The sequence below is a fragment of the Scomber japonicus genome, chromosome 21 (assembly GCF_027409825.1).
Source record: "Scomber japonicus isolate fScoJap1 chromosome 21, fScoJap1.pri, whole genome shotgun sequence".
In the NCBI taxonomy this organism is placed as follows: domain Eukaryota; kingdom Metazoa; phylum Chordata; class Actinopteri; order Scombriformes; family Scombridae; genus Scomber; species Scomber japonicus.
Genome location: NC_070598.1, coordinates 14,605,033 through 14,620,200, shown reverse-complemented (window position 1 = coordinate 14,620,200; position 15,168 = coordinate 14,605,033). Strand labels below are relative to the sequence as shown.

Genomic DNA, 15,168 nt, shown 5'->3' with positions numbered 1-15,168 from the left:
ACACACAGCTGTAGCAGGACTGCGTGCAAGGCTGAAAGTGCAGAATTTTGTGTGTGGGTCAGTGACAATGAGGGGAAGACAGTGAGAGAGACAGAGGGCAGCCATGGGCACCTCCAGTGGCTCAGGCAAAAGCTGATTTACAGGGTTTTAAATCTCAGCAAAGGCCCCTGACCAACACACAGGCCTGGCGCTCACAGATAAAGAGCATCTTATGAAAGAGGGAGCTTTAAAACTTTGTCGTGTGCACATTTGCTTTTTGACACTTTCCACTGAGATTAATGGTGTTTGGGCATGTACTCACTCTCTGCTTTTGTGGTAGCTGCATCTCTTGAGCGGGATCTTGATGACCTGGTCTCTTACACCAACGTAAAGTTCGCTGCGGCTGTGCAGGATCAGCAGGCTTCGGATCGGCTGCCTCTTTCTGGGCGGAAACAACTCAATCTCCTCCAATAGGCAACTCCCCGTGGACTGATTGAGAGGGGAAAGCACTTTCCTGATAGTACCATAATCTGGAAGAGAGGATTTGATCACAAAGAGGAAGAAGGGTTTTTAACAGTGAGTGGAAAGGTAAAGTAGTTGAGGAAAGAGCAAAAGACAGGCAGGGTAAGAAAAGCAGAAGGGGAAAAAATATTTAAAAAAAAAAGCACTGCCTGGATGAACAAAACTGCACATGAGCCAATGTGAACTCAGTGTGAACCATACAACAATCATTCTCTAACAGAGAGGCTCTGAAATAACACTGTCAAAAAGAATGGTGGTGCTTGGTGTGCCAAGCTTAGTTCTGCCATCAACATGCAGCACTGTAGATGCAACCAGGGAATTGTTATGGCACCTGATTACATGATATCTGTCCTACTTTTTTTAAGGGGATATTCCAGGAAAAGAAACCACTTTGTTGTTCTAATACTGAAGAGTGCGGAACTCCATGTCATTGTGAATACGCCCTGACCTTTATCTTATGTAAGGTAGGCCTCCTGAGATGAAGTTAGGGGCAGATTTTCTTTTGGGAGAGCTAAAAAAAAAACATGATCTATTATACATGCAATCCCTTGGGAAAAGGAAAAGTAATTAGGTTCATAGTGATGCCAAGGGAAAGAGGGGTGAATTGCTAATAGACACTTTCAAGGTGGGGAATGTAAAGGTTAAGTACTGCCCTAAGGTTTCTTTTTTCTCAAGGTATATGCTAAAACTTGACAAATAGTTAAAAATGTGGCGCTTTGATGAACCAGTAAGTTAAAAAAAATCTTTTGCACTTAGCTGAATTATTTTCTCACTAACTGGAAGAGTAAAACATTGCTGCAAGGTTGGAATTACTAATGAGAGAGAAAGCTTGGTGAAATCTGCTGCAAGCCAAGAGTTCATATAAAAGAACCTCATACTTTGATATGTTTGGACCCCCAGTTGGAGCTGTTAGGTTCTCCATATCAGCCCGCAATCAGCACAGTGCGTTTAAGCGTTAATAATAACATGTGATTACAGTATGTGTGCTAGCCAGTGGCCTTGGCAGCGTATCAGATGTTTTTATTAGCGTCTGGTTAGTGTCTGGGGAACTTGCATTGTGGGCAGCTCCGGTACGACGCTACATTGATCACAGCAGCACGCAAACAATGAGAGAGGAGTTTTTGAGGGAGATGCCAAGTACGGAGCTAGTGGACTGGAACAGGTTGTGAGTTTGTGTGTATGTGTGTGTGTGTGTATGTGTGACATCCTAAAATAACACTGACACTACAACAGGAAGATCATGTTGACATTTCCCAGTGAGCCTATGGTACATTTAGTACAGTGAAGTGGGTCACTACGTTCAAATTCAGCTCAGAACACTCGTTCATAATCCGTATTGTATTTATGAGCATAATGCTGAGCAGACAACCAAACCCCGGTGTGTATCTAGTGTCTTGCTGATACAGTTTTCGGCACTTAGCCAAGTCTAACATCACATATTGTTGCGCCAGTATGATCAAACAATCTACTGATAAGCAGGCATTGCCACGTCGTTCAGACAGGGAAACTGTGTAAGAGTTAAATCAGAGCTGTGTGGTATTAATTATCCGTCTGCCCTCTTCTGATGCATGACTTTTGGCAGTTTCATGCTATTTATGATGTCTCAGAAAGGGATTGTATGAGAGTGATATGTGTGTGTCGTTGTCTGAGCATGTGTATATTATAGTGTATACTGCATGCATGTGTGCTCTGCCAGTGCATATGGAGGACATATGGAGGTAAGGAGTGATCAAACTGGTGTCAGAAGACTAAGCTTTGATGTCTCCTTAGATCTACAGATCTATTGGTTTCATTATTCTTCTCGAAAGGCTCTTTTTTCTCTTGCATTGCAACAGCCCCTAAAAAAATCACGGTTGTATCTATAACAAACGCTATTCTTGACAATAAAAGCAACAATCAAAGCTTTAGTTGAGGCAGTAAAGTTTTATCATTAAGAGTTTAACACTCCAAAAATGCTAAGGTGTGTTCTGGTCAGATCTGACTGACAATGCTTCCAACATCATCAGCATTATCAAATTATCAAATCTGATTGATACATGGACCAACCAAGCCCCAACCACTTTAAAAGCATGGGCGCTGACAAAAAAACCCCAAAAAATCTCATGTGAAATAACTAAAACTCTTCTAGGCTTTAAGAAGTCATAAAATCACTAGGAAATGCGATTATCCACAACATACCAGTTTGGTCAACTTTGGTTGTTTTAAAGTGCTTAACAAATAAAGTTGGATTGGATTGGAATAAAAAAGAAACAAATACTGTACATGTATGTAAACAGACTGCTTTTGCTAAACATGCACTCCTGTGCTGAAAATGACATGTTGTGTCAGGAACATACCTGTTGCCAAATAGATGATGTGAAACAGCATGTCTTTCCCCTGCACCACATCCACCGCCACATGAGTGAAACGAACATTGTCCTCCATGAAGTATGGCACGGGAACCACCGGTTGGACCACCTCATGCATTAGCAAAAACTTCTGAGCGTCCTGCAGGTTTCTTTCTGTCAGGTTCACATAGGAGCCAGAGTCAATGGTGCCGCACTGTGGAGATGGAGAGATTGGAGAAAAAGAAAAAGGTGTGACTTACTACATTAATAAAAGCCAAGCATACCTCTTTGGGGAGAGCAAGCTACATTAATAAGCTTAAGATTTTGTGGCCTGACATACAGAGAGGAACGGGAAAAGAGAGGGATTGAATGATTAAACGAACAAGGCTTGAAAGTCAATTGCTGCTTCATTGTGATGGTTTGTTATCCTCTCAACCTTAAGGCTTTGTAGTCAATACACCAAGGCTGATGGAAAGAGAATGAATGAATGTTTGACTGAGCAATCTTTTATTAGATTTTTCCTCATATGCATATATATTGCTGTTGAGTTTTATTGGTATGCCAATAATTATGTTTCTGATTGTTCACTCTTTATCTCAAAAATACGCTAATATCTTAAAAAGGTTTTCATTTTCAGAGCTTCATTAATGCTATTTATAATATTATGAAAAATAATGCTTTCTCTAAATGACTCCCCCAAAACCAAAGTAACAAAATGACTCGTGCCCAAAATAGTAGCAGATGCCTATAAAACACTGCAGCTGCAATAACAGAAGTCTCTCACATAAGTACATAGATTTCAACATCACAGATTAATTTGGTTTTATCAAGCATTGTTGACTCCAAGTTCTCATTTTGTGTCCCCGTAGAGTTTTGCTACCATAGCAAAGTCAGTGCCACAGCACTTGCTTATAATGTGAAATATCTGATATGCAAGATATTTCCCAGAGTTCATTTATGAAAAGGACTTTAATAATGTGCACCCTCGCCAAATGGGAGTTAAAAACAGGATGCTTTAAGGGGTCAGAAGTGTAATTTATACTTTTGTGCTGCTGAAGGTTGTGTTTTTAATATTAAAGTAATATCAACATCTCTGTTCATTTCTTTAGTTCAAATGACATTATTTACTTTAAACTTTTTATTTTTATGAATCAAAAAGTATACGATCTTGAACAGAGGTCCCAATTGTTATGACTGGAATTATATAGAATCTTATATTTTGCTATCAGGGGCAGATTATATCATTATGATGCTTTGTAGCTCTACGAGCACACTGCAGCAAAGGGAAGTAGAGCAAGAGCAAGGTGAGGCATAAAGCCAGTCCAGCTGAGGGAGAGCTGGATGAGTAAAGCTAACCATGCATGTCCTTTTCAGTAAAAGAAGTCCCAGGCTGGGGTCAGGATTGTGGATTGAAGGCTCATCCACAAAGAATAGTCTACCAAAATAAGCTGTGCTTGACAATTACAGTAATCCACATAACTGTCTTTGTTTTAAACATAGTGTCACAGAGGCACTAAATGAATGTGCTCCAGGCTCGCAATATACACCCTGGTCATACTTAGCTGAGACTGGACCTTGGGTGGCGATTAGTTCCCACTGGCTAGCTACAGTAGTAACGGCACAGACACTTTATACAGATCAATGCCTGGCCTTCCCTGGGCTGACATGTGAGAATCATGGAGGGCTTCCCCGGGATGGGTGATGGATCAGTGCCCTCACCACATCAGGAGATGGGACATTAAAGGCCTGAAGGACAGGAAAATGCAACACTGTGTATGTGTGTGCACTTGTTCCTCTTGCTTATGGCAAAAATTTGTAGCCCATATGTGGTGTGGGCTATATAATAACAAATGTCTCAGGTTGCTTATTGTGGTTCACCCTTGATGCATTTGTCCTTGCATTGCGTGCATGTGTGCGAATCCTGAAGTATCTGCATGATTGTCTTTCTGCCAGAGCAAGACAAAGATAGGCATGCTGACCAATGGAGGTCTATGACATCCATGAATGTAGGGAGTGATGGATGTTTGATTTCCCCAGTAAAGTCAAGGTGAGGGACAGAACCATCATTTGGCTGAGGGCCCATTCAACACTCAGCTGTCTTACTCATCATCAGCGCAGTTTGCTCTGCCAAGATGATAAGTGTCACTGCAAAAATTGGGCTGTTTTACAGCATGTTTTTGCAAAATGGGTTTTTGTTTAATATGCCTCCTGGGTTATTCAAACTTTCAGCATCCCAGTAAGATCTGATTACAATATTTTGTCAGTTTTGGCTCCAAATGATCACAAAAAACTCACACTTTTTGCTTTGTTTTTGCTGCACTTGAAATGATAAGATAACAAAATCTTCCATCAGCATTTGGCTTAAAGTTAGCATATTTCCCTACATATGGAGCTTAGGAACGAATGCCTTTTTACAGTAAGCAATTACAGTGTGACAGAAAACCTATACAACACAGAGACAGTATTAGCTCCTAACGCACAACGAACATGACTCATAGCCTGAATAAACCCAGCAGGATCAATCCGTGTGGTTCAAATAAATGGGGGGATTTTCTCTGCAGACAGACGGGGGAATTAAGCTCTCAATCAATGACCATTGTGTGTGTTGAGTGATGAGTTCACAGTCATAATTATCCCTATTTGGCAGCAATATATATCCCACTAATTTTGTGAACGCATTTACGTCCAAAGACATGCACATAGCCAGTGACTTTTATGGGTGCAGATTTCCTGTAGGTGCATATCTGTGCATGTACCTGTGTGTAGTTGAGTGTGCGCAAAGCACCAAAGAAAAAATGGTCAGACTATAAATCCTGTGCTCGTAAATCTAATCCTCCAACATTGACAAATGCTTGATGAAGATGTCACTGAAACCTAGATAAAGTGTGCATCGGTCCAGCGGTGAGGAGCAGCTATTGTGCCTGAGCTTAAGTGGAGAGATGGGGACAGAGAGGAAAAGCTGATCCTGGTTTATCCTTGAGGAACACAGCATCATAAAAGCCTATGGTTTATAGACACCCGTCTGTGAAGCACCTACTGTATGCTGAACAGGATAAATCTACGGTCAGCATTGACCAGATAGGGGAAAATTGTTTTTTCTTAAAGGACAGTAAATTTTACTCAGCTAGCAGTGATATGCTGACATGTGAATGCATGATGGCAGTGAGATACTTTCTATGTTAGAGTTACGGGTGAGTGCATATGCTTTTTTTTTTTAGTAAACTGTCACAGCTAGCGCATTTTCTGCATGAGCATTTCATCTACTTTTTTTCTGCTTGAGCATGTCATTATAGATAATGTGTGTGTGCAACTTCTCCAAATGCTCATGCATCTGCTGGCCTGACAGAAACATGATCGAGGGCCTGTGATGGGGAACATGTGTGGAAGTGAGGCGTGTGTCACCCATTGGCAGCCAGGCCTCAGAGGGAATTCAATCCCTCATGGAGAGCTGCATGGATTAGCTCCCTCACTATCAGCTAAGCCCGTTCCATGAGAGCCATTTCTTCTGCTATTAAAACATTCCCTCTGTGTCGTCAGTAAGGAGCAGCTCCTCAAATCGGGATAAGGTGCACCAGCTTCGCTCATTTTGCCCCTACGGGTTTTTAAGAAGGGATATAAACATAAAGGGCCACTTGTGCAAAGCAAGGATAGTTTATTACGACGGACTTCAGTTCACAGAACAAGGTTATGAGACATTTTAAAGGAATGATTGTGCCATTGTAAAAACCACTGGATTTTATAACGAGCAGTCGTTATGTGTGTGTTCATGAGCAGAGAGATGGTTGATTGAAACAAAGAGGAAATTAATGAGAGTGAGGAGTTTGCTGGGGCTGCTCATCAGAACGGACACACATTTATGTATTGGGACACACACACACACACACACACACACACACACAGATGCAAATTACCTTAGGCATGCACCCAGCCACACATACTGTTTGGCTGACTGGGAAGTATGTTGGTCTAAATTACCTCAAGCATGAAGACATGATCATTAATTATTAGCTCTGGGCTATAACTTGACTATACTGGACTACAGCATGATTCATAAACTGCCTTACTGGACATTTCTCTCAATGTTTGGATTGTTTCTGAGCTGCTGAGTCTCAAATCAGACATGGCAAGAAAAGCTTCTCTATATTTTTGTTACCTGAAAGTCTGGGTTGGGGTTGGGATAGGGCAGCCAGGCTGACCGGGAGTTCTCCTGGTATTTGAAGGGCCCATGGAAAACCTGTGATACGGCACTGAGATTGAAGGCACACACAGCAGATGCAGCAATGCTGTTGCTGAATGTCAGGAACAGAAAAAAGGGAAGAGAAACCCAATAAAGGAAGAGGAGAGGAAGAGAGAGAAGTATTAGTAGAAATACATGTAGAAAAATACACCTATACACTAGCAGGAGACTGTTCAGATTTTGTATTTGTAAGACTGACCTCTGTATGTTTGTATTTGTTTGAACTGCTTTCAGCCAACAATACAAATCAAACACCGGACAGACAGACACAGATGCTGATGTAAGTGATCGTCATTTTTCGATTATAAATCCAGGAAAAGGACACTATTAAGCTGTTCGACTTGTCTGATTAACTGTACAGATCTGGAGCCTGAAATACAGCTTTGACTTTTTAAGCTGTCAGTTTCAACAAGTACCGGTCTCCTCCCACTGAAGAGAAAGTAAAGAATGAGAGTATTAACTCTCAACTCAAACTGTGAGACTTGGGCGATGTGAATTATAATCCAATGCGGCTGTTCATTAAACTCTGTGCCTGCAGGGAGAAATGTTTCCAATACCCTTCAAAAGACTTCTTTTTCAGCAATGTGAAGGCATTGACCATAAAGAATAGATTACTCAGCTTTTAATAATGGTCTGTAGGCGTGCGTGTGTGCACATGAGTGCATGTTTGTGTGTATGGGAAAGAAAAAAAAGAAAGATGGAGAGACAAAAAGAAGAGAGGGTTGTAATGTTTGTGAAAATAATAGTTTTTATCCATGGATGCGTACCATCTCTTATGAGCATGATACCGACTACACTTTCAGTAAATGATGATAAGCTTCTTTCAGCATTTAAATTGAAATAACAGCTTGTTTAAGTGTTGCTGGTTTGGGTGTATGTAGGACTGGCAATTCAGAAAGGTCCACATGGCCATGTTATACTGTATGTCAATACATTTTATGTAGTCAGTGTGCATGGTGCAAAAAGGTCACATGGCAAGTTAACATGTATGCAGGCAAGTTGTCTATTTACATAAACACGTGTGATGTGATGCCAAATGCACTGAATTATTCATGAAGCTATTTCCTAGGTGCATTAAGAACAATACTTCAAAAACAGAAAATCTGACGGCATTTTTAACAAATGATATCCGACCACATGCGATGAGTCTACATTTGGTACATTCGTCACAGTGCAAATTATACACACTATCAAATAGAACCACGTAACTGGCTCTACAATTACATTTTTGCTAATTGAAAAAAAAAAGATAATTGACTTAGACTGTTTATTTACTAAAGCTGGATTTCCTTCAAAGAAGTTGGATGCAAATTATAATAATTTTCAAAGAAATCACTGATTGAAAACGAATTTGTCAAAAGAGAAATTTGTCAAAGGCGACAAATTTATGCTTATTTCCAGCTGTATATTTTTATTCTGGGACTCCACTAGAATAGTTTTACATCATTCATAGTTAAAAAAAACTGTGTTAGCTCCTGTTTCTTTAAGGTCCCCCCTCCCGAAGAGATCAGTCTGTTCTAATTGGCCAGTTTTTGCAGAAGCCTGCCAAAGGGCAGCTGTATCAGTCATGGTAAGTTACCGCTGATACAAACCCAACATTTTCTGCTTTAATGCTACATATTAAAAGCTTTTAAATGACTAAATAATGGGAGATTTTAGTTGAGAAGAATTTACAGGAAATGGAACATTCTACACCAAATTAGCAGAGCTTCATTAGCAGCCCTAAAAACCATAATAGGCCCCCTTTAAATGAAACCACATAAAGATGTTTAGCAAAGTATGTTTGTTTCCAAAGAATTGGAATTTGTCGTAATTTTATTATTTATTATTATTATTATTATTTATTTATTTATTTATTTTATTATAATTTCCACTCACACATTAGTAGTAAAAATGCCATAGAGCAGCTCCAGCTCAGGCAGGTAGAACGTTCCCTGCAGCTCATTGTAGTTGAAGGGGATTTCTCCTGGACGTGAGCAGTTCAGCCTGGCCTTCATGAAGGTGGTCCATGTATCCTCCAGGAGAAAGCGGCCTCCGATGTCATTCTTACAGACGCGCCCGGCACGGGAAAACACTGTCCGACCACAGTCATGCTCCACCGCATTTTCCCGGAAGAAGAAGTAGGTGAAGTTGCCAATATCATAGGAGGAGACAAAGTTTGGTTCTGTTGAAGGAGATATAACAGCAGAGGAAGTTAGCAGGGAAAAATGAATGTGAGAATGCATGTCAGAAAAAGAGAGGGGATGTAGAGAGAAGAATTGAAGAGAGCAAAAAAGACAGATGAAGTGCAGAGAAAGGAGGAGAAAGAAATACAAAAAAGGAAAACATTTAAGATTGTGGGCGTGAAAGGGAGTAGGAGAGTGGGTGGGATGGATGTGTGTTATAACTGACTGACTCACAGTGTGAGCGAGTGTGCAGCCCACACAACAGCAGGTGATCGGGATTAATAACTACAGGCCATGTTATTAATGGCATTGTGTTGTAATAAGAAAACTCATTTTTCATTCCCCAAACCTAAAGGTTAGGAAGAGAAATGACCAAAACAGTTGTAGCATAATAGCTCTCACCCTTTCTGAAACATGCGACCTCCACGACACTGTCACAGCTAAGGCGTTCATCTTTATGTATGACATTATTGGATCTAAACCGCGCACTTTATTCTCGCTGGCAGTGAGTTAATTCATCTTTAAATGAAAGTGTTTCCCCCTCCTCCTTATTTCAATCCTCTTCTCTTCTGCACCTTTGGAGGGCAGTGCAGGGGGAGACAGAGGGAAAAAAAATCAATTCGCCATAAAATTAGTTATTAAGCCTTTTCCCAGAGGTTGCTGCAAAGCAATGTATGTAGTGGCTTTTAATTTATTTTTTCAATTTAGCTTAAATGTGAATCAGATAAAAGTCACTTGCTGACAAGACACTGATTGACCTGCTCCTTTGTAGGCTGGACACCATAAGCTGTCTGAAGTTCTCCATTCTGCACTGAGGCTGCATGAGGCAGTTAGTGCTAGAAGTAGGTCTGAGCTTTCAGGGAAGAAAGACATTGATTTTTGGGAGAATTCACAATTTTATGCTACTCAAAGAAAGATTGAGATAAATATAAAGATTTTCTAGTTGCTTAGTAACTTTAGAAATAATAGTTTTACTGACAAAAGGCAACTGAGCAATTATGAGGAGAGGCTCTTCTTTTTCAGTATTTGCTACACTACTTGGTGTGCCACAGTGGTGATTTGAGGAGGAATACAATCCTTCAACTAGAGAATGCTAAGTCTAAGTCCCATGTCAGATAAACATCTGCCGTGCATAAGTATCCTTGAGCAAAACACTGAATCCCCACCAGCTGCTGTGAAGTGGGAAAGCCAAATGACTATTTTATTCTTCATTTGTGTTTCTTTTTATTTAAACATGTCTCTTTATCTTTATCTAACTGCACAACTGTTGACTCCTCTCCATTTATACACACTGTGTCATCTCCATCTGCACCCTAGCTCCCTACCATTGAGCCACTTGGAGTTGTACTGGGCGGTGCGCAGTGGTGGCAGGCCGCCCAGGCTGCGGTAGATGGCAGGGTCTCGCCCAGAGAAGTCCATAGCCGTGGCTGCGTAAAGCTCCCCACTGGAGGTGATAAGGGCGGTGGAGTTGTGAAGGGGGTTGTAGGGACACCGAGCCATTCCACTTATCTGATCGTGAATCTCGGTCAGATTTGTCAGCTGCAACACAGAGAAAGAGTATGGACGGTTTATAATGGGAAGAGGGGAAATAGGTATTGACAAGACACAGATGTTGCCTGGACACAGCTAAAAGAAAACAATTGATTATTTGTAACAGGAGTATCCTTTGAGAGACTGAAGCAATAAGATGCAATACGCTCTGGGATAGGATGCATTTTCTTCTTTTTTTCTAAAAAATAGATCACTGTAGAAAACCTCGAAAAAATATAAGACAGCGTATCAAAGGGCAACATTAAAATGCAAACCAGAGAAGTCTGGTAATGCATTGTTTGTTGCTGCCAATATGCAAATCGTGCAGATAAAAAAAAATACCTCATCTCATTATGTTTTGTTTGGTTTACATCTACCGTGAAACACACACAAAGATATATACAAGCGAAACCTTCAGGAGCAAGGAACATAATCAGAGAAAACATTTGGAATCATTAGCAGCACAAAACACACAAAGAGACCAGCTGCTTCAAGTTCAATGGTAAGAAACCACCTGTTAAGAAACCAATAAAATTCCTAACACAGGCTCCTTAAATGAAATTACTTTTGGCTGCACAATTTCCTTGGTTTGTTTCCTGATGTCTGTGTAGGATAACCAGCTGTTTGGTTGCTTATAACATTATTATACCACATCTGTCAGAAACCTCCCTGTGTTCATCAAAAGAGGCTTGATGTGAGATGCCATCTTCCCTTGCTTTCTGTCTTTGAATATGAGGCCAAATCCAGCTCTGCGCTTAAAAATACTTTACAGCATGACCCTGGCTTAGCCTTGACACACTGCACTGGTTCCTACTTACAAAAAAAAGAGGCCATAGCTCAGTGACTCAGCCTCGAAAAGAAAAAGGAGCAATACATTTTTTAAATCCAAGATGTAATTATATTTTATGATGCAAACGTAAACAGAGCATATGGGGATTAGCTCATGGTTTGTGCTTCTTTCCAAGTTCATCTTAACTCTGAGGGAAACTCCATTACACAAAGTGTAAAAAAAACTTTACTTTTTTGTTAGGTTTTGAAATCCCCAAATGATCATTAAAATTATTCTATTTGCAATTACTTCTCTATCAATCAAGATTCCATATTTTTGACTCATCACTGGTTGCAGAAGTCCCTTAGTGACAGCACATTCTTGAAAGATGGAAAGTCTCAATCTCTCCTCTCCTCTCACATTTTCACATTTCCAGTCACTGAATAATCTGTAGACAGCTCTTCCACACAGGGGGCCAGACCCAATTCAGCGTGTGTGTTGGGGGGAAAAAAGACGAGTTCTTTGGCCAATTTCCTGGAGCCGGTCGATTTGGATCAAGGGTTCTGTTAACTCCTGCCACCTCTACTCCACCCAGGCCACAACAAAACAGTGCAGCTCTGTCTGTTCTGTGCCAGCCTGAGATGAAAGCCTGGTATTGACGGGACTTATTCTGTGGGCCGGAATAGACGTGTTTAGGTCAACTGGGTCTTTAAATAAAACAAGAAGAAGGGTGATAAAAAAGATACACTGCAGTGCATCCAATGCATATTGAGGAAGCGAGATGAAAGTCGTCTTTGTAAAACAGCAAGCAGCTGTGTGAGTAGGACACTGACATGACTTTGAATGCCTCCGATAGAGACTTTTCAGAGACAGTTCACAGCTTAGACAGACTGCTGTGAGAGCCAACTGGTTGCTATGTGAAGTGCTACTGAGATGCTGTTGTGGATATTGGGAGAATTTTTAGTTACATGCCATAACAGGAAATCTAGCCATAACTTTTATGCAAAGGTAATTCGAGATCAGTTAGCAGACAGGATTTTCCACTGTGGATGGCTAACAAATGACCCATTCTTGAAGCTATCTGTTATGCAAGTGTGAGTAGATATCGAACTCAACTTCTTTGATTTGTGCCAACTCTTCATCTTAAGATTAAAGCTGGGACAAACCTCAACGATACTGATGCTGATTTTTGTGATATTTGACAGTCAGGAAGGGGCATGAACTGTATGACTGAGTAGCCTAATTACACCGATCAGTGACGACATCCCACGAGAACCTGGAAGGAGAGACATGGGTAATGTGGACTGTATAGTCTACAGATCGAGTTGCAGGTGAGCGAACATTGTAAAATGAATTACATGTCATTGCTTTAGTAATTCAGCAGCATTTGTTCCTGTGGACAAATAGCTGTTAAAATGGTGAGAGCCAAATAAATAAAAATAAACAATTACTTCAACTTTATTGTCACAAGCCTTACTATCGCTGCATCCAATAGTGCAACTACAATCATTATCATTTTTATGATCACCACTCTGACCATACAGTACGAACATCATTAGTAGATCAATATGGAAATGAAGTTACAATTTAAGTTTACAATTTAAATATTTTTCAACCAATAAAGTATGAGACATTTCTTTTAAAATTGCAATTATACTGCAACATTCAAAGTATTTGGAAGTGGAAGCATGATTTTTTTTAAAGCCACGACACAGAAACTTTGCTGCAGTACATTTGATTTAATATTTTCTTGTTATGAATTATAATTATGAAGACTTTCCTAGATTCATTGGTGATAATACAGAGAGTGTGTGTTGGGGGTTTCTATAGTTCTTATAGAAATTAGTAAAAATTAATGTATTTAATTAATTTGATATTCAATTTGGCAAAATACTATACACACATATCCACACATTCATCACTCTGTAATGAAACCAAACAGTACATTCACACAGCCTCTTCTTTACAAAAATTGCTCTTTTTTTGTATAAAAGCATCGGCCTTGCTTCTCTCCCCCATGAAAAGCCATGATCACTATCATTACCGCCATTATTGTCATCATCATCAGTGGCAGCATGTCTAAAAATCAGTGAAATTACAGCTGTTTAATCTGTAGCCACACAGCGCTTATTAAACTAATAAAATATTCTGTACCCTCTCTGTTCATCCATCACCGCTGATAGCAAATTTGTCCGAGCGTGATTCCACTGCTGTTGCCATGTCCAACTAGTGTTTCATATTAACAGACGTTCAGTGGGTAAATATGACAGCGCTTGATGAAATACAGCTATAATAATGTCATGACATTTCAACTATATGTATTTTCACAGTGGTAAACAGTCATTATGAGCCTGTGACCTTTGGATGCAGTGCTTTTGGACAAAAACAAATGCCATCTTAATAGTAAACTCCTGCCTCCTCCTCCTCTGAAACCCAGGAGACTGACACAGATATTTGACATGGCTCGATAGCTGTTCTAAGGTAAGCACAGTACTCTTGACATTTAAAATGTTGGTCTATACTTTACTTCAGTGGGTAGTGTCACTTAAAAAGTGGATTAAAAAGTTTCTATCCTGACACTTCATTTAAACAGAAACATGGTTATTAGCACTGCATGCTACTGTAATAAAAAGGAAAGGGTAGCACAAGGTTATAAACTAGTGCTTAATACACATAGAAATCTTGTGCCCTTTCTGTGTCAAGAGCCTGCTGAAACACAATAGCGATTCAAACTGAATATTTTAACTACACATCCCTTTAAAACACGGGATTAAGAGCTAAAGCGAATTTGTAGAAGCATGAGAGAGAGAGTGGTGAAAACATCGAACTGCACTTGAATCAAATACAGGCGAAGATAATGTGATTCAAAAGAAGCTAAGTAATTGCAGTGACTCAAGAAGAGGGGCATAACAGCATAGATGAGACAAGAAGTATGTTTACTTGTAGACTATGATTACTGGGAGTAATGAGCTTAAGACAATATTTTGATCATGATGTTTAACAAGTGTGAGTTAACATGACTTAATAAGAAATAAGTCTACCATCCCTGACTGCATAGCAGCAACAGCGAAATCATTGAGTAAATCCTGTGATATTAACATCATGCCTCAGTCACACCTTGATTAAATGTGCTGATCAACCTTGACCTTTGCTTCTGACATTGATAGTTATATATATTTGCAATACTATCAGGCTCACCCAGCTTGACAAAACAATCTGTTTTTCCAAGATAATGACTTTGGAATTGCATTCCATGAGTGACATGTGTTATAATATCCATTTGCAGTCAGCACTGACTAACAAATGTGACACATATTACAGAAAAAGAAAAATAAGCTCAGCAACTATGGCTGCTGTCAACTTTAATACTGCACTTCAACATAGATGGGAGACTTTTGAGGGATAAAAAGGCTATTTTTTTCTCAGTGAACAACATAACTGTCCCAGAAAAATTTGTACAAACGCAGTACATCTTGTTACAGCAAAAGTTGGACAATAGTGACAGCAAACTCCTCCAAATTTCTGCATGTTGCCTGGCAGCCTCGCAGACTTCGGGGGATTGGTCCAACCAAGGAATAGTGGTGTATAACCTCCTCATAAAACTACAACATTTTTACATTTCTGTATGGATTACTCAAA

General features: G+C 39.9%; 2 protein-coding genes across 2 annotated transcripts in view; one reads left to right on the top strand and one right to left on the bottom strand.

Moving 5' to 3' along the window:
* mtrr (5-methyltetrahydrofolate-homocysteine methyltransferase reductase) overlaps positions 1-15,168 on the top strand; it is a 295,323-nt gene that overhangs the window by 111,734 nt on the left and 168,421 nt on the right. The gene's annotated exons all lie outside the window — the stretch shown is intronic.
* Positions 1-15,168, bottom strand: part of sema5a (sema domain, seven thrombospondin repeats (type 1 and type 1-like), transmembrane domain (TM) and short cytoplasmic domain, (semaphorin) 5A) — an 86,909-nt gene that overhangs the window by 41,139 nt on the left and 30,602 nt on the right. The window contains exons 6-10 of the mRNA XM_053342746.1: positions 10,556-10,769; positions 8,944-9,229; positions 6,982-7,117; positions 2,838-3,042; positions 302-509 (exon numbers count right to left, since the gene is read on the bottom strand). Of these exons, the coding sequence (XP_053198721.1) occupies positions 302-509; positions 2,838-3,042; positions 6,982-7,117; positions 8,944-9,229; positions 10,556-10,769 (1,049 nt within the window). The remainder of the gene's footprint in view (positions 1-301; positions 510-2,837; positions 3,043-6,981; positions 7,118-8,943; positions 9,230-10,555; positions 10,770-15,168) is intronic.